This window comes from Sus scrofa, chromosome 13 (assembly GCF_000003025.6).
Source record: "Sus scrofa isolate TJ Tabasco breed Duroc chromosome 13, Sscrofa11.1, whole genome shotgun sequence".
Taxonomy (NCBI): domain Eukaryota; kingdom Metazoa; phylum Chordata; class Mammalia; order Artiodactyla; family Suidae; genus Sus; species Sus scrofa.
In genome coordinates, this window is record NC_010455.5 from 73,824,293 (window position 1) to 73,851,631 (window position 27,339).

Sequence of the window (27,339 nt, forward strand, 5' to 3'; positions counted from 1 at the left end):
CATACAAAAAATTTGTAAAAGAGCGTTCATAGCAGCACTATTCTCAACAACCAAAAAATGGAAACAACCCAAATGTCCACCAACAGAGGAATGGATGAACAAAATATGGTATAGCCATTCATTGGAATATTACTCAACCATTAAAGCAATGGAGTTCTGATATATGCTACAATATGGATGGACTTTGAAAATATTAAGTGAAAAAAACCAGTCACAAAAGGCCACATATGATTCTATTTCTATGAAATGTCCAGAATATGTAAATCCATAGTGATAGAAAGCAGATTAGTGGCTCCTGGGGATTGGATGAAGGGGGAATTTTGAGGTAAATGTTTCTTTTTGGGGTGATAAAAATTTCCTAGAATTTGATAGTGGTGATGACTGTAGAACATTGTGAATATTACTTAAAACCAGTAAATTTGTACATTTTAAAATAATTAAAATTTTGGAGTTCCTGGTGGCTCAGCAGGTCAAGGATCCAGCATTGTTGCTAGGGTCATTGCTGTGGCACAGGTTTGTTCCCTGGTATGGGAAATTCTGCATGCCACAGGCTAAGCCAAAAAAAAAAAAAAAAAAAAAGTTAAAATTTTGAATTTTATATAACATGAATTTTACCTAAACAAGCAAACAAACAAACTAAACCCCACCAAACTAAAAGCATCTCCTTTGAGTAAGACTCTACCATTGATGGTTTTAACAAAGACCAAAACAAACAAACGAACAAAAACACCTAAGCAGAGTCCTACCATGGAAAGACCACTACCAACACTGTGTGCTATGAACACAGTGGCTAAATTTAACCACTCCAAACATCAGGCCTCCATATAGTCTGGAATCCATTGATGGTATCAATATGATAAGAATCATCAATGAGCCAAAGGTCATAACTATTATTTAGGACTTGGTCAAGACATTAGGTACTAAAATAAACGTTGTTCATTTATAACCGAAGAGGTGGCACTTTTGATTTGTCCAATCTTAATTACAAAGATGGAATCTTTGCATTTTAGTGTGCAGTTAGGAACACTCTTTCTTTAACTCATTCCCACCAGTACCTCAATTCTAATAATCTTTCAATCTTAGGACCTATCATCCACAGATCACACTACCTTTTCATGGCCTTCAGCTCCCCCTTCCCCTCATCATGTCCTTCCTTAACTAACTTAAATTTAATGGCAATTACACAACCACTCCCTTGAATACGTCTTTAATACCCTTGGCTTCTCTTACTTCATGTTATCTGATTGGCTTCCTGGATCCTGGTTAAATGCAACTCTTTGCCTGTGCTCATGAAATTGAATGTAGCTGGACCAAGAAACACACGGCCATAATTATTGTTTTAGGCTAGGTCAGCTAGCCCACACTGAGATAAAGCAGAAGATCCTGAGATAAAGATTTGTGTGTAAGTATTTAAGGAAACACTTAAGAAACACTAACGCTAAGGAACTGGGAGAATAAAGTCAGGGAAGGAGAATGCCAGGCAAGAGTACGATCTGATTCAGAGTCCCTTAGAGGGCAGCTTCAGCTTGACCTCGTGGTAAGAAAACTCTACAATGTACATCTGAGAGTTGTCTTATCTTCAAAGCAAAAATGATGGGGGGTTTCATAGTCTTGAATTCATAAATCACTGGTTAAGGCCATCTTGGGCACTACAACATTCAAGGCAAAAAGGGCTCCAGTAGGCCAAGAACAGTCTAAAAAAAGAGCAGAAGCCACCAAGCCAGGGTGTGCATGGAAACAGTAAAAAGAATTCCAAGAGAATCCAAGAAAAGTATCAATAATTTCTATTAAAATAACCACTCTTGCTTCAAATTCATGACTATGAACCTCGAAGTAAACCCTACCAGCAACCATAATATTTCCATAGCCTGTTCATTCTCCCATGCTCTTGGATGGCTATTTCACAATGCCTCCTCCCTCTTCAAACCTCCAACACTTTTCCACCATCTTCATTCTCAGCTAATTACCTAGCTTCCAGTTTCATAGAGAAAACAGGAACAATCAGTTAAGAACTTCCAGAAGCTCACACTATCATACCTACTGCATAGAAGCACCTGTACCCAAATACTCCCGGCAGAGTCTGTAGAAGAATGTTTACATTTCTATCTAAGGCAGTCCATTCTCTTGTGAATCAGATTCCATCCAACTCTTATCTACTCAAGGACTTTGATCTCACCTTTCACCTGGATAATGTTTTCTCTCGGTTCTGGATCACTGCCATCACAATACAAACATGCTTTTTTTTTTTTTTAAAAAAAAAAGATGTTTCTTGACCCCCACTTCCCCTCTGCACAGAATATTTACTTTCCCCTTTGTAGAAAACCTCGAGTTGTTTATACTACCTTCCCCAGTTCCTCTTCTCCTATTTTCTCTTGAACCCATTTCAATCAAGCTTTCATTCCTATCTTTCCACTGAAATCACTTTTTCAAGGTCACCACTACCACTATGGTATCAGACCATAATTCTAGTCTCCTGGCACTTGCCTCTTTCAATCAAACACAATAGGCAGAAAGGTTTTGTTTTTCAAAAAAATCACTTCCCTCCTCTGTCCTCAAATCCCTAATCTCTTGCCACCTCAACTCAAAGGCCAAAGCCCTTATGATAGGCAATAGCATTCCTGTTTCCCTGGCTTACACAACTCCAGGCACAGTGGCTAGAATTCTTTCCACACACTGAACACACCTGGCCTTCAAAACCCTGGAAAGCTGATCCCTCTGTCTGGATTGCTCTTTCCCCAGATAGTGACATGGCTCACATCCCCATCTCTCTTTGCTGAATGCCACCTTCTCACCGAGGCTTTTCTGTTCCCTCCTCCCACACACTTCCTATTTTCCTTTGTTTCTCTCCATAATATACATCTCCTTCTCCAACACTGCAATATTTAGGAAAATAATTTTATTTATATCTGTCTTCTCCAAATAGAATGGAAGTTCCAAGAAGGCAAGATTTTTTTTTTTTTAATATTCTCCTGGTTGGAGCAGTGCCAGGCATATATTATGCACGTAGCTGGAAATCATAGGTTTTGTTGTATCGAGTTATATACTGTTTCCATTAATGTTTCATTCTACATATTTTAATTTCTAATGTGATTTAATTTTAGTAAATTCTAAATTGTGCATAGATAAAATATTTACAAAATTTGTAAAGCATAAAGAATAATAACTCAACAAATACCAGTGTTCTCACTACCCAGTTTAAGAAAGAAAAAAATATTACCATATCTCTGAAGCCCTTGGCACGTCCCTCCCTTCGCAATAACAAATGTCCTGATTTTTAAATTTATCATTCCCTTAAAGTTTAACTCCTTAAACAATATACTGCTTATTTGTACAGTTTTTGACTCTATGTTGTTGTGTATAGCTGCAGCTGAATCATTTTCATGGCTGTATGGTATTCTATTACATGAATACATTAAAATGTATTCAGCCATTCTACTATTGAACATCGTGTTTATATTCCTTACTTTTGCTATTAAAAACAGCACAATGAACATTTTTGCAGATTATCTTCTGATAACATAGTATAAGAATTCCTTGAGAGTATACAATTAGGAATAGAACTGCTATGTCATGGGCATGTACATCTTCCCATCTTCATCTTTACAAGATTGTGCCAAATTGCTTTCCAAGTTAGTTATACTAATCCATACCCTCCCCAGTAGTGAATGAGTTCATTATTTCATATCCTGCTTCATATTGTCAGATTAAAAAAAATCAATATGATGGTATGAAATGGCATCTTATTTTAATTTGCATTTCCCAATTATTACAGTGTAATGAGGTTGAGTATCTTCAAGTCTTTTGTCCATTTTTTCTGGTGGGCTATTGTAGTTCTTTACATACTCTGGATATTAATCTTACACCCATTATATATACTGCAAATATTTTCTTTTGTAATTTCATTTTAAAGCTTTTTTTTTTTTTTCCTGAAAACTTATCGTATTCTTCATGGTTTATGCTTTTGTCTTTTTAAAGATTTTATTCTTTACTCCAAAGTCATAAAGATCTTCTCCTATATGTCTTCCAAATGTTTATAGTTTTGCCTTTATCATTCAAGACTGTAGTCCACCTGGAACTGTGTGAGGTTAGAGTAAAGAAAGGGTATAATTTCAATTTTTTCTTTTTTTCTTTTTGGCTGCACCCGAGACATATGGAAATTCCTGGGTCAGGGACTGAATCTGAGTGGTAGCTGCAACCTATGCCATAGCTGTAGCAATGCTGGATTCTCAACCCACTGCACAGGGCAGGGAGATCCAACTCCTGCCTCAGTAGTGACCCGAGCTGCTGAGATAACGACAGGTTAACTCACTGTGCCACAGCAGAAACTCCTAATTTCAATTTTTTCATGCAGATAATTAATACTTTTTTTGATTTTTTAAATATTTTTAAAATGTTATTTTATGATTATTTTTTCCCTTATAGTTGATTTACAGTGTCTGTCAATTTCTACTGTACAGCAAAGTGACCTAGTCATATATATATATATATATATATATATATTCTTTTTCTCACATTATCCTCCATCAATGTTCCATCATGAGTGACTGGAAGTACTTCACTGTGCTATACAGCAGGATCTCATTGCTTATCCACTCCAAATGCATAGTTTGCATCTATTAACCCCAGACTCCTAGTCCATTCCACTCCCTCCCCAGCCCCCTTGGCAACCACAAGTATGTTCTCCAAGTCCATGAGTTTCTTTACTGTGGAAAGGTTCATTGCATGCAGATAATTATTATCCCTGCATAGTTTGTTGAAAAATCCTTTCTCCCTCCAACCCCACTTGCACTGACTCTCAGTGCCGGCACTGTTACATATCAAAGTTCTATAATTATGTGGGCTTTTTTGTGAACACTCTCCTCTTTTTTATTTACCTGTTTGTCTCTTTGCTAATACGCCATCTTAACTGAAATTTCCCACTTTGTTCATCTTCAGGTGAGTTTTTGCTTATTCTTAGCCCTTTGCTCCTATATGTAAAAGTTAGAAGCAATTTTTTGAATTAGGGGAAAAAATTAAGACATTGCACTGAATCTATAGATTGGCGAGGAAAAGGGAAATATACAATTCTGAATTCTACTATTCATGAACATGGCATCGCTCAATTTATTTAGTTCTTTTTAAAGTCCTAATACAGTTTTATAGTTTCCTCTACAGAGGTCTTGCACATACTTTATTAGAATAATATTTGGGGAAATTTGTAATTCTGATGCTCTTATTATCTTTCTGAAATTTATATCTTTATATTTTTATTGCTAAAGTTCAGAAATGCAATTTATTTTGGTATACTGAACTTTGATAAACTCCATTATTTTCTGTGGATTATTGGGTCTTTTATCGTTATCAATTAATTTCTACACATATATTTATTAGCTGTCTTCTATTGATTTCTGAACTTTGGCATTTATATTCTGAAATTTTTTCAGAATGACACTTTAGAATTTTTGAAACTTCCTTTGTGGCCTAACATGTCTTCAGTTTTCAAAAACTTTTTCATATGCCTTGGAAATAAATGTGTATTTTCTGTGGGGATAGTTCAATGCATATATACTATTTAAGCTGCAACTAATTTCATTTATCAAGCTCAATTCTGCTTTAACATTCAGTATAGCACTGGGAACTATATCTAGCTATTTATGATGGAGCATAATGTGAGAAAAAAGAATGTATACATGTATGTGTGACTGGGTCACCTTGCTGTACAGTAGAAAATTGACACAACACTGTAAAACAGCTATAATGGAAAAAATAAAAATCATTATAAAAAAACATTAAATTTAATTCAGAATTAAGTAACTCTCAGTAAGATAATCCTCCAACAACTCTAATGATTACTATCTCCATTTTGCCAAAGAAGTTAAATAACTTGTCCAGATTCTCAGAGCAAATTTGAACTTTGATCTGTTAGTTTACAACACAAGCCTTCTAGGCTAGAAACTTAAGCCATTTTTTATTCCAATTTCTCTTTCGTCCTACAATATCTATTGTGACATGGTGCCTTTTAATTCTATACTCCAAACTTTCTCTTATCCATTTTCCTTCCCACTATTTTTAATTTACCTGAAACCAGTAGTCAAGGAATATAAATGCCAGTGATAAATGCCACTGGTATATGGTGCTCTTACAATGTTAAATCTTTTCACATCATTTCATTATCAGGATTACTCAGAACAGGCAAGTATTTGTTACAGATTATGAAACAAGTTCTCAGAGAGTTCATGTAACACAGCATTTAAATTTCCCAGTCTGTAAGTGGCACATCTAATTTTTGGCAAGAGAGGACTGCTTCTATAGCTCTGCGTTTATCAAAATACTATTTTTAGAATTAAGTCTTTTAAAATTATTTTCTACTATACATCAGACTAGAAGCAAGTTCAAAGTGGAGAACAGTACTCTCAGGATGGTCGTCCAGTTCCATTCCCCTACTTCAGAAAGAATTAAAGCCCAAAATGGTGCTGCGATTTGCTAAATGGAAGATCTGGATTAGAATTCGGATGTCCCAACCGATATCATTAACTCACTCTGCAAGAATATGGCCAAAGTGAACGGAATGACATCTGCTTCTCAAAAAAAAAAAAAGTTATAGAACAAAAGTTGAGGGAAAGCCTCTCTAAATCCTGCAGAACCTCCAACCTTAAAGTGCCTCACTGAATCCTCTAAGTACGTAATTGTTAACAAAGATTCCTTCTCATAATTGGAATCGTGAATGTTACTGTGCTTCTATTATTGCTCTTGAATTAGAAATACCCAGAATGTAATGCAGGAGACTGGTGAGGGCAGCTCCCGCCTGCAAACTGCGTCACTGAGGAAAAATAAACAAGATGGGGTAAACTGAGAACCTACCCAAAGCCAAAGGGAAAAAAGTATAAGGCACAGATTTTTTTCTGCTGGAAATGGCTGGCGTCGATACCTGTACTGGGCAACAGTCAGCTTGGCCTCAGGCTCAGCCCCAAAGTCAGGCAAGTGCTGGTATAGGTAGGCTTCCAGGGACCTGCAGTCCAACTTGTGCTGGGGCAGCACTTCCCCCATCTCGGGACCGTGGGAGGCATCGGCCTTCATGATCGCTGCTGCATCCAATGACCACAGACTCACAGAAACCGCAACTCTTCGGGGCTCGGGGACACTCCACAGCTCGGGACGCCCGGGAGGAGGGGGGCCTGCGGTTCCAGCCAATCACAATTTCCCTCCCGGAGCCGAGGCTAGGCGGACTGGCTAGGTTAAGGGTTCTAGTCGCGAAGCGCCAGGAGGGCCTTGGTGTGTGTTCAGATTAAAATTTTTCACCTAGCCTCAGAATTAGAGGCCTCAATTCTAAATAAAGCAAAACCACATTAGTCACTCCGGCCAAATAAGAACTCCGAGGCCGCGTCCACCTCCGAATTTAAAGCACCAGCAAGCGGAAAACCTAAAAGGTTCGGCGCAGAAAAAGGTCCGTCAGGACGTCGAGCTCGGGAATAAAAGATTCTGAGGTTTCTCCTAGCTGCCCGGTTGGAAACGCAACGTCGCAGGATACTGGCTCTGGATGTTTATGACCCAGGCCCTGCTGCAGGTCGGTCTTTTAGGCCCGGGCGAAGAAGGAAGCTGAAAGTGACTGCGTTTTTATTTATTTTTATTTTTTGAGGGGGAACGATGACTGCAACACACAGGAAGCGGACCCCGTGCGAGGCCAGCGGGGCCGGTGGAGACGTGTAAGTTAGAGAGGTGAAGGGAGCCCTTTTCCGGGGTTGTGGGCTAGCAAGGCCGCCGCAAGGTACCTCCGCACATACCTCTTGCCCGCCCAGCAGCCAACAGTGTGGGGCGGCGGCGACGGCGACGGCCGGGGCTGGGAGGGCTGGCGGCCGGGGTCCCAGCCATGGCCGAGTCTGTGGAGCGGCTGCAGCAGCGGATCCAGGAACTGGAACGGGAACTGGCCCAGGAGAGAAGTCGCCAGGTCGTGGGGGACCGCGACGGAAAAGGCGGTCGGACCCGCATCGAGAAGATGAGCCCGGAGGTGGTGGACTCCAACCCCTACAGGTGACCTAAGTGGCGGGGCGGAGGGGGTGTGGGCGAGGTCACGGTCTCCAGGTGGTCAGGAGTGAGGTGCCCGCCGCTGCTCTCCAGCTCCCACATCCTCGTACCACCTCTCTTTTCTTGTTCTGAGGCCCCGTCCTCAAGCGGGCGAAGCCAGGTCTCTGTACTGGTGAAAAAAATGTTTTTTTCTCTTTTAAAACTACCCAGCTGAATCAGCCATATGGTGCTTCTCCTGTGTCTGCTGAGGACACGTATCAGCTTTCCTTCTGCCCCTGCCTCTATTAGTCTTACTTGCTCTGCCTAAAATTGATAGTAATAACTTTTAGAAGGTGACACCAAATGTAAAACCCAATGAGCACACGCTTCGAGCTTCATCGAGCCCTCTCAGTGTTTCTTAAATTACGGGTGTAGGAGAGGGCTGGATTAGCTCTAAAACCGTTGGCCTTCACCTGTGTTGTCCGCTCTCTTTCTTCGTTTCCTAAGGTTTGTGAATTCAGCAGGCTGAATGTAGCTTAGTGGTTGAGGGTAAGGACTCTAGAGCCAAACTGATTGAATTCAAATCTTAGCACCTGAGTAACCTGAAGAGCGTTCTGAACCTATCTGCTTCAGTTTCTCACTTTTAGTATCTCTGTCCAGCTGTGAAGATTGAAAATGTAAGTATATGTAAAGTTCTAGAATAGTGTTTGTACATACTAAGCCCTGTACAAGACCTTATTGCTAGTGAATATGGTAACAGTTACTGAGCTTTCACTACCTGCTTAACACTTTGCATGCATTGTCACCTTTTTCTCCTTATCACAACCCTAGATGGTGGCTACTATATTTGACCCTCATTTTATAGGGGAGAAAGTTGAGGCTTAGCTGCTGTGACCTGCCTTAGACCATAGTGCTAACAGTGTAGCTAAAAAGGCCTGGACTGGCATCGTTTGTTTTACTCCAAAGTCCATGTGGAACTGTAAATAGTGTGACTAAAAACTGAATAGTTTTAAAGTTGGTGAAACAGGAAAGATTATTGTTGCTCTTCCCCTTCAAAGAGCAGGAGGGTTTGGGTTTTAACAAAAAGTTTTATTACATAAATCCTCAGTTGAAGTCTTAGGGTGCATGTATTTTTTTTTTTTAACAACCTAAAATATACACCACTATTTAGGCACAAAGATGTTAATTACATTATTATTTGTAATGGAAAAACCTGACCAAAATTATAATTGTTCCGTAATTACAAAAGGGTTCATTTTAACCAAAATTAAATGAACTCATGCCAGATTCTTGCTCTTCTCTCATTAATCTTACTACTTTCTTAATTTTTTTTTTCTTTCAGTTTTGAGATATAATAGATAGGGTGCATGTATTTTACTTCACCCATGTGAAAGGTTAACCATTCAAAATTTTTAGGGATTGAATAAGCAGGAACTGACATCTTTAATCAGAATGAGTGGAAGCTATTTGACTTGGCATCCTTAAATATTGTTCTTTTTCATTTTATGGCCACACCCACAGCACATGGAAGTTCCTGGGCCAGGGATTGAACATGAGCCACAACACTGGATCCTTATTCCTTTAGGCCACAAGGGAACTCTCCTTAAACATTTTTTAATTTTACAAATGAAAATTTTGAAATACTGCCTCCAAGAAAAGCAAGGGAATGTGGATCATACCTTTAGCATCATCTTTCAGACATCTTTTTAGTATGAGACAATTCCTTGACATTGTAATAATCACAAACCAAACTTTCAGAACTCAAATCTAAACATTTAGTATTTCTATCTTGTTTGCATCATTTATTAAAACTGCTAACTAAGATATGACAGTTGTCACCCAAAGCTCTGCACTAGTACATAAAAATTTAATAAAAGTCAGCCTTGATTTTTAGAATTGTTTATTCAGCAAATAATTTATTTTTATTTTTAATTTTTTTGTCTTTTTTTAGGGCCACACTTGTGGCATATGGAGGTTCCCAGGCTAGGGGTTGAATCGGTGCTGTAGCTGCCGGCCTACACCACAGCCACAGCAAAGCCAGATCCGAGCTGCATCTGCAACCTACACTGTAGCTGACAGCAATGCCAGATCTCAACCCACTTACTGAGGACAGGGATTGAACCCGCAACCTCATGGTTCCTAGTCAGATTCGTTTCTGCTGTACCATGACGAGAACGCCTATTCGACAAGTGTTTAATGAGCACCTTTTTATCTCCAGCCCTCCTGGATTATATTATCATTTATTGAGTATTACTGATGCATAGACACTGGGAATACAAAGTAGACTCAGTCATCTCCCTCCAGAGGTTACCAGATGAGTATGAAATAGAAAGGTAAACATGAGATTGCAATATGAGTGGTAAGAGTTATGGTAGAAAAAGTACATGGTTATCAGAAAACTACAGGAGATGGATTTGTAGGTGTTCTACATCATTTTAATTACATTAAATGATACAACAGAAATGTAATAGACCCAGACCCCCAAAGACCTTTTGCTTTAATTTGGAAGAGTCAGTGATTGTGGAATAATCACAAGTAACTATAAAATTGTATGGTATGCAATATAACTTGAAGCACATGGACAAAATTGAAGAAGTGAGCAGAGGTTTTAAAATTAGAAAACCTGTAGTTCCCTAGTGGCCTAGTGATTAAGGATTTGGTGCTGATCCCTGGCCTGGGAATTTCTGTATGTTGCAGGCATGGCCAAAAAAATAAATAAAATTAGAAAACCTGGTTTTGAATATCGGGTCAAAAACCCAGCTTTGAATATTTGTTGCTATTTAGCTGATCTTGGGTGAGTTAATTAACCTGAATCTTTCCCCCCATTTGTAAAAGGATATTGCAGTACATTCTTCTCAACGTCATTATACAGATTAAAGAGAGCATCAAGACAAAGATGGCAGATTGATTGTAGGCATATATTATCACTGTCTGCCCAATCCCACTAAAATAATAGTAATTTTTAAAAAAGGAATAAACCCCTATTAAAAATAGAGGGTTTCTATTAATAATTGGGGTGTAGGTAGGTCTCTGTATTTAAAAGATTAGAGAAAACAGTTTTGTTTTGCTTTGCTTTGCTTTTTAGGGCTGCACCCACAGAGTATGGAAGGTCCCAGGCCAGGGGTCTAATTGGAGCTATAGCTGCCAGCCTATGCTAGAGCCACAGCAACAACAGATCTGAGCTGCATCGGCAACCTATACCACAGCTCATGGCAACACGGGATCCTTAACCCACTGAGCGAAGCAAGGGATCGAATCCACAACCTCATGCTTCCTAGTCAGATTTGTTTCCCCTGAGCCTTGATGGGAACTCCTGAAAACAGTTTTATTTATTTATTTTTATTTTTCGGCGGCACCCACAGCATATGAAAATTCTTGGGAGGGATTGAATCTGAGTGGTAACTGAGACCTTTGCCACAGCTATGGCAATGCCAGATCCTTAACCGACTGTGCCACAGCAGAAACTCCTAAGATAGTTTTAGAAACTAGGAAAGGGATGGATGACCGATAACTGATTTAAAGGTTCCAAAGAGGTTGGCTCTAAAGCCTGCAACCCAAAGGCTCAAGAGTAGGCATAAGTCTTTCTAGAAGGGCCTAAGATAGGACTAAAAAAGATATGGCTGAAAGTCTGTTGAAGAAACAGCCCAGGTTCACTTCTTCTCTTTGAGTAGCAGGACAAATGCCTCTTCTCTACTAAGAGAGGACTAGAGATTTATTCATTGGAGAGGATTTCTGTTAATAAAATAAAACAGAGGATTGCTATTAATAATTGAAGCAAGTCTTTGTACCTGAAGAAGGGGGATTAATCAAATGTTTCATAATGAATGCTAGGACTCACAGCCTTGCTTTTCCATTTTTTTTTCTTTTTTGTTTTTAACCACCTGACGATATATGGAGTTCCCTGGGCCAGGGATCAGATGTGAGCTGCAGTTGTTACCTGTGGCAGAGCTGTAGCAGTGTGGGATCCTTGACTCATTGTGCCAGGCCATGGCTTGAACCTGCGTCCCAGCGCTCTCAAGACCTGCAGATCCTGTTATTCCACAGTGGGAACTCCTGCTTTTCCATTTAACACTCTAAAACTGATGGACATAAAGACCCTTCAGGCTGCAAATTGAAAGATTCTTCTCCAGGGACTCTGAGAGGCCCAAAAAGAAAGACTGAAAGACACAAACGTTGTGGATTTCTCAACTAAACAACTTTGCCAGATCACCCTACAGTGAAGCCCCAAACCAAACAAGCAATGCCCACATCTTTGCTTTTATTAGCTCTTAAATATGAGCAAAACAAAGGATGAGCAAAGCTCCTAATATGAAAGAAAATAAAAATAGTTACTTGAATAAACTATATATGGGGAAGACAACCTCAACCTTATCATTAGTATATTCAGAGAGGGAAAATAACTAAAATGAAAATATCAGTAGAAGAGTTGAAGTTGAAAGAAATCCAGAAAACAGCAGAAAACTAAAATGTGGAACATGGAAAAAGAAATTAAGGATAGAGGACTAGTCCAAGCAGTCCAATTTCCAAACAGTAGGAGTTTCAGAAGTCCAGGAAAAAACAAGCTAAACAAATAAGGAAGTCATCACATTCTTTAAGGAGATTTCCCAGAACTGAAAAAACATTTCCTAATAAAAAATAATAGTGCTTCTTTGGTATAATGCTTTACATAGTTTTCAGCACTTTCCCAGAAAAAAGATACAAAGGCCGTTATGCATTCCCAGATGATAAATCACATAGCAGTATGCCTGACTCCTTAATATTTCTTTGTTTCTTGAATGCCCATAATGTATTCAGAACAAAAACATAAGGATTATAGGGAGTTCAATAGAGTCAAATTATTAAAACAAAAAACATGTTTCCAATTTGAAAGGGTCCACCAAGTACTCAGCATAATTGGTGATAATAGATTGACTCTTGAGGCACATCATGAAATTTCAGAAGCTAGAAGACACCTTAGAAATTTTGAAGGAAACTTCTAGCATAAAATTTTATACCAAGTTAAACTATCAACTAAACGTGTGTGTTTATGTGTATATATTTGTGTGTGTGTGCACGTGTGTGTAGTTACAGCTTTCAGTGTTTTCAGCTTTCAGTGACCAAACTGTCATTTTTAAAATACACTTTTAAGAATTGAATTTTGATAAAACATTTTTAAGAATTTTGGTAAAAAACATTTTCAGACATACAGGTTCTCAAAATTTACCTTCCTGGTACCCTTTACAAAGCTGTTGGAGGATGTTCTTCCAACTAATGAGAATAAGTTAAATAATCTACAGCAGAGGCTTTCAAACTTTAGTGTGCTCAGAATTATTTGGGGAGCTTATTAAAACCCAGATTGTTAGGCCCCACATCCAAAGTTTGATTCATTTGGTGATTATAGGATGGGGACTCCAGAAATGGTATTTCTAGAAAATTCCCAGGTGGTATTGTTACTGACCCATAGACCACACTTTAGAACCACTGAGCTGTAGGGTACAGGAAGCAGGGGATTGATGCAGGATGAAGAAATAAAGCAAATTTTTTTTTTTTTTTTTTTGTCTTTTTGCCATTTCTTGGGCCACTCCTGCAGCATATGGAGGTTCCCAGGCTAGGGGTCCAATCGGAGCTGTAGCCACTAGCCTACGCCAGAGCCACAGCAACGCAGGATCCGAGCCGTGTCTGCAACCTACACCACAGCAACGCCGGATCGTCAATCCACTGAGCAAGGGCAGGGATTGAACCCGCAACCTCATGGTTCCTAGTCGGATTCGTTAACCACTGCACCATGTTGGGAACTCCCAATAAAGCAAATTTGTAACATACTGATGAAGGGAGAATCCAGATGGGAGCTGTGTGTATAGTAAGTCTGCACATGGGGATGTGTCTGCATATTCTTTAAGAAGTTAAGGTCTTTGGAGTTCCCATGATGGATCAGTGGTAAACGAACCCGACTAATATCCATAAGGACAAGGAATTGATCCCTGGCCTCGCTCAGTGGGTTAGGGATCAGGCATTGCCTTGAGCTGCGGTGTATGTCGCAGATGTGGCTCGGATCCCGAGTTGCTGTGGCTGTGATGTGGGCCGGGTGGCTATATCTCCGATCCGACCCCTAGCCTGGGCACTTACATATGCTGTGGGTGTGGCCCTAAAAAGACAAAAAAAAAATTTAAGTTTTTTTTGTTTTGTCTTTTAGTGTAAACAAATGGGAACTATATGTACACATGTATAATGTATATAAAAAACTCTAAAACATTGAAGAAACTAACAGACTAGTGGCAACTAGGTAAAGTACCTCTTAGAGTCCCTGGTATAAGAGGTGCTCCCTAAAAGTAGGCATTATCCATTATGGGCAGAGGCAACAAATGAATAGAATTCCAGCCATGAGATTATTCTGATGTTAAACATTAAATGTTAACTCTGAGTTAAACATTAAATATTTACATATACTAATAAAGCATGGAAAAATGTCGAAATTAGGAGTTCCCGTTGTGGTGCAGTGGTTAATAAATCCGACTAGGAACCATGAGGTTTGATCCCTGAGGTTTGATCCCTGGCCTTGCTCAGTGGGTTAAGGATCCAGCATTGCTGTGAGCTGTGGTGTGGGTCGCAGACGTGGCTCAGATCCTGCGCTGCTGTGGCTATGGCGCAGGCTGGCAGCTACAGCTCCAATTGGACCCCTAGCCTGGGAACCTCCATATGCCACAGGAAGCGGCCCTAGAAAAGGCAAAAAGACAAAAAAGCAAAAAGTTGTAATTTCACTTTGACCAATCTCCTCTGGAAACATTTAAGTCAATAGGTCTCAATCTTCACATTAGAACCTGTGAGGAACTTCAAAAAAAATCTGGTGGCACAGGCTACATTTTGGAGGTTATTCAGGCATCATTGTTTTTAAAGCTGCTGAGGTGATTTAGTTTCACCTGGTAAAAATTAGCTGAAAGACTTCTGCTCTATCTCTGTTTCTTATCTCACAGTTTATTTTTCTGTGATGATATATGTTTACCTGTATTCCTATTAACTAAAAGATTGTAAGCTTTAAAACTTTTTTTCTTTGTTTTAAGCCGGCTGATGGCATTGAAACGAATGGGAATTGTAAGCGACTATGAGGTATGATAAACCCCTCTAAGTTCTTGAAGATGATTTCAGCAAATGAAAATAGCTTTTAGTGACATTTCCAATGAAGTATTCTTAACCAACACATATATATATTTTTTTTCATTTCACAGAAAATCCGTACCTTTGCTGTAGCAATAGTAGGTGTTGGTGGAGTTGGCAGTGTGACTGCTGAAATGCTGACCAGATGTGGCATTGGTAAGGTAAAAACATTTCTCTTTGTCCATCTAGGGAACCCACTTACTTCTCATGTAAATCAGGTACAAATAATATTTTTTTCTCATTACTATTGATTTGCGGTGTCTTTATTCAGATTGTTCTTTCTACCCAGGGGAGTGAGGTTAAGACATAAACCTGCCCAAGTGGAAGCTAATATTATTGTTAATTAAACAAGGTCTGCCTAATTATGTTCAGAAACTTTGAGATAATGTATAAACAATTTAGACCTAAGTGTTTTCGATATAGAAGCTTAGGACAGAAGGCTTTTAAATTGATAGTGTTGGAGTTCCCATTGTGGCGCATGGGAAACAAATCTGACTAGGAACCATAAGCTTGCAGGTTCAATCCCTGGCATCGCTCAGTGGATTAAGGATCTGGTGTTGCCATGAGCTGTGGTGTAGGTTGCAGATGTGGCTCGTATCCTAAGCTGCTGTGGTGTAGGCTGGCTGCTGTAGCTCCAGTTCCTTGCCTGGAACCTCAATATGCCGTGGGTGCAGCCCTAAAAAACAAACAAAAAATTGATAGCGTAGTGAGACACTGAAACATCCAAAAAAATTTTTAGTGCATGTTTTATACAAGACAAACTAGAAAGCATGTACCTTTCTAACTGTTGAAATTGACCTAGTGAATACTCCAGATTTTTTTAAATGAGTATTTTTTTTTTTTTTACTTTTTTCTAGAATAGACTTAGATTATGGGTAGAATGGAGAAGTTAACCTTATACCAGAAGTCAGTCTACCAGTCTTAGATTTATGAAGCCAAAGTCTGTGATGTTAAATAGTAGTTGAATACGTACATTTTCTGCAATAGTATATCATTTTGATAAACTTTGTGGAAAAATGCTTATGTTATCACTGCTTTTTAGTATGTTGGTCCACTGGTGCCCCAAATTCTTAAAAGAAAGTGGTTTCAAAGTTGGCATTCATTTATCAATATAAAAAAGACAACATCAAAATACTAAAATGTTATATTATACATTTTTAAAGACTTTCAAGAAATTGTTAAAAGACAGCCTGCAATTGCTTATAGCTGACATAAGTCGATTGACCAAGGATGGTAGAGATCACGGAGATGTGCAGGGTTGAGTGTGCATCAGAATCACTTGGAAGGCTTATTGAAACAGATTGCTGGACTACCCCTGTGGTTTTGATTTTATAGCTTTCAAGTGAACCTGAGAATTTAGATTTCTAACAAGTTCCCAGGTGATTCTAATGTTTTTCCAGAGACTGTGCTTTAAAAACTTCTGGCTCTTTCCTACTCAATCTGGTCCCAGCATCACCTGGGAGCTTAATAGACATGAAGAGACTTGAGCCCTACCCAAGACATGTTGATCAGAATCTGTATCTTTACAAGAAAGCCAGATGATTCATAGACATATTAAAGTTGGGGAAGTGCTTCTGTATTTCTACAAGCCTTAGGTAATGCTGCTATTCAGGCCACATTTTGAGTAGCAAGGATCTAGAGCAGCTAGTAAATATTGCTGTAATTAGAATCACGTGAGATGTTTAAAAAAAATTCTGATGTCTAGACCGCATCCCATATAGGTTGATCAGAACCCCTGGGACTGGGACTCACACATCTAGTATTTTTTAAAACTCCTCCTGTGATTCCAGTGTGCAGTCAAGTTTGTAAGCTAAGGATCTAACATAGGTCAGAACTTTTTCTTCAATATGTACAACAGGGACAAGAAGCTATTTCATGAGGTTAAGTAGGGAAGTGGAGGATTGGAGATCCGGCGCTCATTTCTGATCCCTGAAAGTTTCTGGAATTTCCCAGGGCATCCTGGATCATCAGATCTAGATCACCTGCCTTATTTTACAGATGAGGATTCAGGCCTAAATAGTGAAAGTGGCTTACCCATTATCAGAGCTAATTAGTGACAGAGCTACAACTCACACCTGTCCACAAATTTAGGATTTCCTGTAACTTATATACCAGCTATGAGGCCCAAACTCAAACTTAGTATTGTTGAATGAGCCTAAATAAACTATTTTGGAGACTTTTAAATAGGGTTAGAAAGTTATCATAGAGCATATAAATGATATATTTCCTGGCAAGATATTAAGATTACCTAGGTTTTGTTTTAATGGGCTGGGTTAACTTTTTTAGTTTTGCATTAGGAAAAAAATCCCATTTTTGTTTTTATTGTTAGATTTAGGAGGCTGAGAATTGTATTACAAAGTCACAGAATTGTAGATAAGGAAGGACCTTGGATATCCTTGGGTTCAACCTGTTCTTACTGATAAAAAATGAATATTTGGAGTTCCCGTTATGGCTCAGGGGAAGTGAATCTGACTGGCTTCCATGAAGATGCAGGTTTGATCCCTGGCCTTGCTCAGTAGGTTAAGGATCCAGCATTGCTGCGAGCTGTGGTTTAGGTCACAGATGGCTGCTCTGATCTGGCGTGGTTGTGGCTGTAGCATAGGCCAGCAACTGCAGCTATGGTTTGACCCCTAGCTTGGGAACTTCCATATGCATGGGTGTGCCCCTAAAAAGACGGAAAAAAAAAAAAAGAATCTTCTGGTCATTCATTTTATTTCATTTTGCTTTTTAGGGCCGTGCTCTTGGCATATGGAAGTTCCCAGATTAGGGGTTGAATCAGAGCTACAGCTGCTGGCCTATGCCACAGCCACAGCAATGACAGATCTGAGCTGCATCTGTGACCTACAACTACAGCTCAAGGCAATGCTGGATCCTTAACCCACTGAGCAAGGCCAGGGGTCAAACCCGCAGTCAGATTCTTAAGCCACTGAGCCACATCGGGAACTTCCCTTCTGGCCATTTCAAAATTGTGTGAATGTGTTTTGTTTTGTTTTTTTTTTTTTTTATTTTTTATTTTCCCACTGTACAGCAAGGGGATCAAGTTATCCTTACATGTATAGATTACAATTACTTTTTTTTCCCCCACCCTTTGTTCTGTTGCAACATGAATATCTAGACAAAGTTCTCAATGCTACTCAGCAGGATCTCCTTGTAAATCTATTCTAAGTTGTGTCTGATGAGCCCAAGCTCCTGATCCCTCCCACTCCCTCCCCCTCCCATCAGGCAGCCACAAGTCTTTTCTCCAAGTCCATGATTTTTTTTCTGAGATGTTCTTTTGTGCTGGATATTAGATTCCAGTTATAAGTGATATCATATGGTATTTGTCTTTGTCTTTCTGGCTCATTTCACTCAGGATGAGATTCTCTAGTTCCATCCATGTTGCTGCAAATGGCATTATGTCATTCTTGTTTATGGCTGAGTAGTATTCCATTGTGTATAAGTACCACATCTTCTTGATCCACTCCACTGTCAATGGACATTTAGGTTGTTTCCATGTCTTGGCTATTGCAAACAGTGCTGCGATGAACATCGGAATACATGTGTCTTTGCGGGTCATGGTTTTCTCTGGATAGATGCCCAGGAGTGGGATTGCTGGATCAAATGGTAGTTCTATGTTTAGTTTTCTGAGGAATCTCCATACTGTTTTCCACAGTGGTTGCACCAGTTTACATTCCCACCAACAGTGTAATAGGGTTCCTTTTTCTCCACACCCTCTCCAGCACTTATTGTTTGTAGACTTTTTGATGATGGCCATTCTGGCTGGTGTGAGGTGGTGGTACCTGAGTGATTTTGATTTGCATTTCTCGAATAATGAGTGATGTTGAACATCTTTTCATGTGTTTTTTGGCCATCTGTATGTCTTCTTTGGAGAACTGTCTGTTTAGATCTTCTGCCTATTTTTTGATGGGGTTCTTTGGTTTTTTGGTATGGAGCTGCAGAAGGTGTTTATAAATTTTGGAGATTAATCCCTTGTCAGTTGATTCACTTGCAAAGATTTTCTCCCATTCTGTGGGTTGTCTTTTTGTTTTGTTTAGGGTTTCCTTTGCTGTGCAGAAACTTTTAAGTTTAATTAGGTCCCATTTGTGTATTTTTGTTTTTACTGTCATTACTCTAAGAGGTGGATCTGAGAAGATGTTGCCATCATTTATGTCAAGAGGGTTTGGCCTCTGTTTTCCTCTCAGAGTTTTATAGTGTCTGGTCTTATATCTAGGTCTTTAATCCATTTTGAGTTTATTTTTGTGTATGGTATTAGGGAGTGTTCTAATTTCATTCTTTTCCATGTGGCTGTCCAGTTTTCCCAGCACCACTTAGGGAACAAGCTGTCCTTTCTCCATTGTATATTCTTGCCTCCTTTGTCATAGATGAGTTGGCTGTAGGTGCATGGGTTTAATTCTGGGCTTTCTATCCTGTCTCACTGATCTCTATTTCTGTCTTTGTGCCAGTACCGTATGGTTTTGATGATTGTTGCTTTGTAGTATAGTCTGAAGTCCATTGTGAATGTGTTTGACAAATGCTGACATGCCTAAATATATAGCAGGAAACAAAAATTAACAGATTGGTTAATAATTCTGTTTAGAATAATTTTTAGTCATGGCATAGTTGCCATAGTCACAACAAAAATCATGTTTACTATGGTTTAAATTACAGCAGTTGTTTTTATCTTATTTAAACATTTCATTTACCTAATGTGTTCTTGGCTTTTGGGCAGAAATTGGAGTTATGTAGGATTTTGGCACAGCTTGTAAAAGTTGCAATGAAATGGAATGAATAATAATTTCTGAACTAATAAATTAGAGGAGCAGTACAGCATTTGATTAGTGTTCAGACGCTGGACAGAGGATGCCTGAATTAGAATCCCATTTTCACTACCTCAGTGGCAAGTGCTCTAGTTTTATTTATTTTTTTTTTTAGGGCTGCACATCTGGCATATGGAAGTTTCCAGGCTAGGGGTCAATCTACATCACAGCTCAGGGCAACACTGTATCCTTAAGCCACTGAGCGGGGCCAGGGATTGAACCCTCTCCTCATGGATATTAGTTGGGTTCCTTTCTGCTGAGCCACAATGGGAACTCCCTAGTTATCTTATTTCTAAAGTGAGGATAGTAGTACCGATATCCTTACATCATAAGACATTAAATGAGTTAAATATAGGGCACCTGGTATTTCAGAGTTAGTTAATATTATTACTGTCAAACAGTTAAACCTATCAAATGTAAAGCTGACTAGTTTATTTTAGTTAGGTTTTTTGGGTATGTTTTTCATTGCAATAACCGTTTTCTTTAAAGTATATTTGATTTACAATGTGCCAGTGTCTGTTGTACAGCAAAGTGACTCAGTTACACATATGTATACTTTCTTTTTTTATATTCTTTCCATCATGGTCTATCCCAGGAAATTGGATATAGTTCCCTGTGCTATATGGTAGGACCTTGTTGTTTATCCATTCTAAAGGTAATAGTTTGTCACTATTTTCATTTTAGTTGCTACTCTTTGACTATGACAAGGTGGAACTGGCCAATATGAACAGACTTTTCTTCCAACCTCATCAAGCAGGATTAAGTAAAGTTCAAGCAGCAGAACATACTTTGAGGTAAATGGAACAGCAGTTGAAGGCAGTGAAATCGGTAAAATCTTACTGTGTATTTGGTATGAGTTGACGTAACATATAAATGGACCTGAATTTTTCTCTATAAAAATGCCTGTTTCACTTATACAAAACGAATTCTCTTACCTCTTGGATCTGGATTGGCAGCCTTTTGCTGTATAGGCCTAGATAGTAAGTATATGAGGCTTGGAGGGCCATATGGTCTTTGTCAAAACTGCTCAACTATGTAGTTGTAGCTGCAGGCAATGTAAAAATGAATGAGCACACCTGTGTTCCAAATAAACACTTCCTTTGTGGATTCTGAAATTTAAATTTTATATAATTTTCATGTCATGAAATATTGTTATTGATTTTTTTTTTTTTCTTTTTTTGCAACCATTTAATATTGTAAAAACCATTCTTAGCTTGCAACCTTACAAAAAAGGTGGCAGGTCAGATTTGGACCAAGGGCCATAGTTTGCCATCCCTTACTCTAGGAAGTTCGTTAGTGGTCCCAAACATATTTGCACTGAACTCCATAAGGAACAAAGAAACTCTTTTGTTAGGCTGAACTGTAGCTGACAGGTGATAAAGACTAATTCCCAGCACATAGATTGTGGGAATATTTTTGCAATCCTTCTCACAGCCTACATACTTTGAATCTAGTCCTTGAAGTGGGACAAAGGCTGAAGGTAAGGACTTTGGATTTTTTTTAAGTAACTTGAATTTCATTTTTCTAATCTGTGTTAAATGGTCTTTAGCTTGTTTAGTTCTTCTTCCTGTTTTTCTACTAGTAGTTTTTATTATCATCCCTTTTCTCCCTCTTAGGAACATTAATCCTGATGTTCTTTTTGAAGTGCACAACTACAACATAACCACAGTAGAAAACTTTGAACACTTCATGGATAGAATAAGGTAAAATTTTGTTTATGAATATTTTGCACAATCAATGTCCAGCTCACTTTCAGTATTATTAGAAATTCTGCTGATTATTAATTCACTGAGTTGGCAGGTTGTCATATGTTTTTATTTTAAAAAGTTAATTTTTTGTGTAATTTGTACATATTTAAAACTCAGTAAAAAGTATATATTGTCCAAAAAATAATAGTAACAACAAAATAAAAAATAAGTCTAAAGAAACCTCTTGCGAACCTCAATTGTAAGTTCTGTATTCCAGATTATATTTCTGTCTGAAAGTGGTTTTCTGTAGAGACTGTGATAACACCACTGAAATATTGAATTGTAGTCAATTAATTTTGTTACATTTACATTTGTAGTGAAACATGAAAAAGTCTATGAAAGCTGATAGGGAAATGGTAACTTGGTGTGAACACATTTTATACTTCTTGCACCCATACATCTTGTATAAGAAGTACTGTAATATCATTGATGTCATGTTCATAATAGTGAATACTCAATATATAGTGGGTCTTTAATACTATAATTATACTCAAACATTTACTGAAAGAATAAATGTGTGACTGAACAAATATAGTTGAATTATATACTGTGTCCTGATTTTTTTCAAATAAAATTTATTTTCATTACCTAGTAATGGTGGATTAGAAGAAGGAAAACCTGTTGACCTCGTTCTTAGTTGTGTGGACAATTTTGAAGCTCGAATGACAATAAATACAGTAAGTATTCCCATTGTGCAATATGTTATACTCATGGATTTATCTGTTTCCTTGTATGTTCTGTCAGTATATATTCCCCATTTTGAAAATAATTCTATATTTAAAGCTTTGATAATGTATTTTATTTATTTTTAATGTTCTCTCAGCCTGTTTTTGAAATTTATTCTAATGGGACCTGTCTGGCCTCACCAGTGTGGCCATATGTTTCAGTATCCTAATTCTCTTACACCTATAGAGGAAACTATAAAACAGGAGATAATTCTGATGTACAACTTTTAAAATAAATGAATATCTTATAATACTGTCTTATTCTTGATTGGCATTGGTTTTAACTTGTTATTTTATTTTTAAGTAAATTATAAATATGTATAAATTGCCTACACACATGATTTCTCGAAAATGAAACAATTCTTTTTCTTTTGAATTACTTTGTTTTCAATTTTGCAAATGACATTTTGCATTTTTTTGTTGCTGAAGTTATTTTAGAAAAATGAGGTTTTACATTAATAAGAAATCCAGTAAACTATGATTCAATTTAATTAGATATTTATTGACTGCTTACCTGAATGCTGTGTTTCCTTTTTAAGGAGAGTGGCAATTGCTAAGGAATTCCATTATTTAGAACTTTCTTCATTCTTGCTAAAAATTAATTTTTAAAAACATTTGGTAATTCATTTAGTTAAACTCCAGTTTTTCAATAAAAGAATTTACGATAAATTACTTCTTGCTTTTTTATGTTCTTTTTTGTGTTTTCACCTATTTTTGTTAAGGCTTGTAATGAGCTTGGACAAACATGGATGGAGTCTGGGGTCAGTGAAAATGCAGTATCAGGGCATATACAGCTCATAATTCCTGGAGAATCTGCTTGTTTTGCGGTATGCATGATTCATTTTGGGTTATTATTTTTCATCGTTAATCTAGGGGCACTGAAAATGTTTACAATTCAAAGAAAAACCAGACTTTGAATGTGATAGAATACTATTTGGAATGTCTTATACTTTTTTCCCTTTCTTTTGAAATACATTTTCTTTTATTCTTTTTCTTGTAGTGTGCTCCACCACTTGTAGTTGCTGCAAATATTGATGAGAAGACTCTGAAACGAGAAGGTGTTTGTGCAGCCAGTCTTCCTACCACTATGGGAGTGGTTGCTGGGATCTTGGTACAAAATGTATTAAAGTAAGTGAGGGATAACTTTTCTAAATAGTCTTGTTCGCTTTTGACAAACATTTCAAATATTGGAATTACCAGGTGAGTATTTAATTTAGTTTTTTTGTTTGTTTTTGTTTTTTGTCTTTTGTCTTTTTAGGGCCACACCTGCAGCATATGGAGGTTCCCAGGCTAGGGGTCCAATTGGAGCCACAGATGCCAGCCTACGCCACAGCCACAGCAACGCAGGATCCAAGCCGTGTCTGTGACCTACACCAAGCTCATGGAAACGCCAGATCCTCAACCCACTGAGCAAGGCCAGGGATCAAACCCGCATCCTCGTGGTTTCTAGTCAATCTCATTAACCACTGAGCCACGAAGGGAACTCCCTAATTTAGTTTTTTTTTTTCTTTTCTTTTTATGGCCGCATCCATAGTGTATAGAAGTTGTTCCTGGGCTAGGGGTCAAATCAGAGCTGCAGCTGCTGGCATATACCACAGCCACATCAACATTGGATCTGAGCCGTGTCTGCAACCTACACCACAGCTCACGGCAACACCGGATCCTTAACCCACTGAGCAAGGCCAGGGATCAAACCCGCAACCTCATGGTTCCTAGTCAGATTCATTGCACTGTGCCACAAAGGGAACTCCTTAATATTATATATTAACACACAGAGTTGTTACTCTTTGCATTTGGAATAGCTCTTGTTAAATGGCACAGTGGTATTGGTATATTTATTTATGAAGCATTAACCAAATGATTTAAATCTCTGCACATTTGACCAAAGGGTGAAGTCTAAGGCATAAACACACTGGCTTCCACTATCTTGATTTGATACTTCTAAAAATAATATGAATGTGCTTAAACATTAACTAGAGTACTGTCTCTGCTATACACAAACAGATTCTCAGCAGCCACATCATCTGAACTATAGCTAATAAGGACAAAGGTTTCTTGTGGCTAAAATTGATGTCATAGAGTTTTTGAGCCAACTCATACTTTATGAAAAGCAAAACTTCTTTAATTGTACCTTAACTCAGGCCATTTTTTTCTCACTTTACAACATTAATAAGCTTAGTTATTTTTCTTAAGCATCCAATATAATAGAAACAAATTGCATTGTCATACAGGGAAGCTCTCTATTATCATTAGTGTCTGCAACCAGCAAAGAAATACCATTATACGTAAGAACTCTCATACAAGACAAATAGCCTGTCAAATTTCATTAGGCTCCCATCTAAACACATTTTATAGTATGTTATGAAGAAGGCGGGGGGGAATCATGGCTATAAAACATTATTTTACGGATGTGTCATATCTAGCCAGCCCTCTATTGATTTAGGCTACTTACACCTATTTTTGGCTATTAACAATGCTGCAGAAAACATCTAGCATATATCTTTGTATAGTATATTTTTATACAGTGTAAATTTTTAGAAGTGGAACTTCTAAGTTTATGCAGTACTTATTTTGATAAATGTTACTAAATTTGTCCTTCAGGATTGCACATTTCCATGACAGTGTAGGAGTACCTGGTTTGCTAACACCTTTGATACAACTGTGCATCATCAAACTTTTTTTTTAATTGAAGTATAGTTAATTTACAATGTTACCTTAGTTTCAAGTGTACAGCAAAGCGGTATATATTCTTTTTCAGATTCTTCCCCATTGTAGATTATTACAAGATATTTAGTTCCTGGTGCTATACAATAGGTCATTGTTGTTTACCTGTTTTTTGTAGTATGTACTTGTTAATCCCAAACTCCAAATTCATCCCCACCCCCTCTGCTATCCCCTTTGATAACCTAAGTTTGTTTTGTGTCTGCAAGCCTGTTTCTTTTTTGTAAACAAGTCATTTGTATCATTTTTTTAGATTCCAAATATGTGACACCATATGTTATTTGTCTCTCTCTCTGCTTGATTTACTTTACTATATGTAATTATCTCTGGGTTCATCCATGTTGCTGTAAATGGCATCATTATTTCACTTTTTATGGCTGAGTAATATTCCATTGGTGTGTATATATATATATATATACATATATACATACCCCATCTTCTTTATCCAACCACCTGTCATTGGCGATTTAGGTTGCTTGCATGTCTTGCCAAGTGTAAATAGTGCTACTATGAACATTGAGGTGCATTTATCTTTTCAAATCAGTTTTCTCTCGATGTTTACCCAGGAGTGGGATTGCTGGATCATATGATAACTCTTCTTTTAGTTTTTCAAGGAAGCTGCATACTGTTTTCCATAGTGGCTGCACCAGTTTACAATCCCACCGACAGTATAGGAGGGTTCCCTTTTCTCCACATCCTTACCAGCGTTTATCATTTATAGACTTTTTGGTTGATGGCCATTCTGACCAGTGTGAGGTGACAGATACCTCATTGTAGCTTTGATTTGCATTTCTCTGATAATAATATTGAGCATCTTTTCATGTGCCTGTTGGCCATCTGTATGTATTCTTTGGAGAAATGTCTCTTTAGATCTTATGCCCATCTTTTGATTGGGTCGTTTTTTGATATTAAGCTGTGAGCTGTTGGTATATTTTGGGAATGAATCCCTTGTCAGTAGCATTGTTTGCACAATCCATAGTTTGTTTTTTTGTTTATGGTTTCCTTTTCTGTGCAAAAATGTTATGTTTAATTATGTCCTATTTGTTTTTTGTTTTTATTCCCATTACTCTAAGAGACAGATCCAAAAAATATTGCTGTGATTTATGTCAAAGAGTATGCTCACATGTTTTCCTCTAGGATTTTGAATTTATTTCTGTATATGATATTAGAGTCATCAAACTTTTGTCTTTGTCAATTCATAGGTGAAAAATGAGTATCTTAATTTCCAGTTGTCAAAAGGGTTGGGCACTTATATTTTCCTGTGCATTGTTTTCTTATATTCTTTGCTCAGTTTTTTCTTTCCTTGTCATATTTGAACATGCATTTGCAAATATTTTGCATTTTGTTATTTATCTTTTGTACATTTTTTCTTCCTCTTTTTTTTTTTTTGGCTGTGCCTACAGCATTTGGAAGTTCTTGGGCCAGGCATTGAACCCATGCCACAGCAGTGACCCAGGCTGTGGTGACATTTGATCCTTAACCCGCACCACAAGGGAACTCCACTTTTTCCTCTTTTCTTCTTTAAAAGCTTCTAAAAGGAATTAGATTTGCCTGGGAGGGAGCAAAGGGAGCTTTATGGCATACTGGAAATGCACTACCACCAGCCCTCCGTATCCCTGGATTCTGCATTTGTGGATTCAACCAACTGTGAATCAGAAATATGTTTTTAAAAAATTCCAGAAGGTTCCAAAAAGCAAAACTTGAATTTGCCACATGCCAGCAACTGCTTACATAGCATTTACATTGTATTTACAACTACTTCCACAGCATTTACTTTGTATCAGGTATTATAAATAATCTAGAGATGATTTAAAGTAAATGGGAGGGTGCTGCTTTTTAGCACAGGGGACTATATTCAGTCACTTGTGATAGAACATGATAGAAGAGAGAGTTCCCATTGTGGCTCAGTGGTAACAAACCTGACTAGGATCCATGAAGACACTGGTTCTACACCTGGCCTCGCTCAGTGGGTTAAGGATCCGTGAGCTGTGGCATAAGTCACAGATGAAGCTTGGATCCCTCGTGGCTGTGGCTGTGGTGTAGGCCGGCAGCTGTAGCTCCAATTTGACACCTAGCCTGGGAACTAGGGAGTAGGGAGTGTTCTGGAACTGATCCCCCTTAGATAACTGAGGGACAGCTGTATTTTGATCTGGTAGTGATTATTACGTGGGCAATGATTACTTTTGTAAAATTTTAATTGAGATTTAATACAAATTTAAGATTGTAAACATTGCCATA

The 27,339-nt window shown here is 38.0% G+C and overlaps 3 protein-coding genes and 1 long non-coding RNA gene across 11 annotated transcripts in view; 2 read left to right on the forward strand and 2 right to left on the reverse strand.

Annotated features, from left to right (window-relative positions):
• The window catches only part of ACAD11 (acyl-CoA dehydrogenase family member 11), a 97,989-nt gene extending 90,785 nt beyond the window's left edge, over positions 1-7,204 (reverse strand). The window contains 1 exon segment of the mRNA XM_001924765.5: positions 6,908-7,204. Within this exon segment, the coding sequence (XP_001924800.3) occupies positions 6,908-7,056 (149 nt within the window). The 5' untranslated portion in view covers positions 7,057-7,204.
• LOC110256298 lies at positions 4,862-6,917 on the forward strand. The gene is made up of 2 exons (XR_002337685.1): positions 4,862-4,935; positions 6,359-6,917. It is a non-coding gene; the product is annotated as an uncharacterized LOC110256298 (long non-coding RNA).
• The window catches only part of UBA5 (ubiquitin like modifier activating enzyme 5), a 28,297-nt gene continuing 8,150 nt past the window's right edge, over positions 7,193-27,339 (forward strand). Inside the window, exons 1-8 of the mRNA XM_003132421.6 lie at positions 7,193-8,007; positions 15,018-15,063; positions 15,183-15,272; positions 20,592-20,701; positions 21,524-21,610; positions 22,248-22,332; positions 23,103-23,207; positions 23,381-23,508. Of these exons, the coding sequence (XP_003132469.4) occupies positions 7,847-8,007; positions 15,018-15,063; positions 15,183-15,272; positions 20,592-20,701; positions 21,524-21,610; positions 22,248-22,332; positions 23,103-23,207; positions 23,381-23,508 (812 nt within the window). The 5' untranslated portion in view covers positions 7,193-7,846. The remainder of the gene's footprint in view (positions 8,008-15,017; positions 15,064-15,182; positions 15,273-20,591; positions 20,702-21,523; positions 21,611-22,247; positions 22,333-23,102; positions 23,208-23,380; positions 23,509-27,339) is intronic.
• The window catches only part of NPHP3 (nephrocystin 3), a 57,251-nt gene continuing 49,389 nt past the window's right edge, over positions 19,478-27,339 (reverse strand). For 3 of the 8 annotated variants that reach the window (XM_021069461.1, XM_021069458.1, XM_021069463.1), the window contains one exon: positions 19,478-19,633. In XM_021069461.1, coding sequence (XP_020925120.1) covers positions 19,513-19,633 — 121 coding nt within the window. In that variant the 3' untranslated portion in view covers positions 19,478-19,512. Of the gene's footprint in view, positions 19,634-20,707; positions 21,017-22,342; positions 22,972-27,339 lie in introns of those variants that run through there. The other 5 variants (XR_002337683.1, XR_002337681.1, XR_002337682.1 and 2 more) reach the window with 5 other exon arrangements.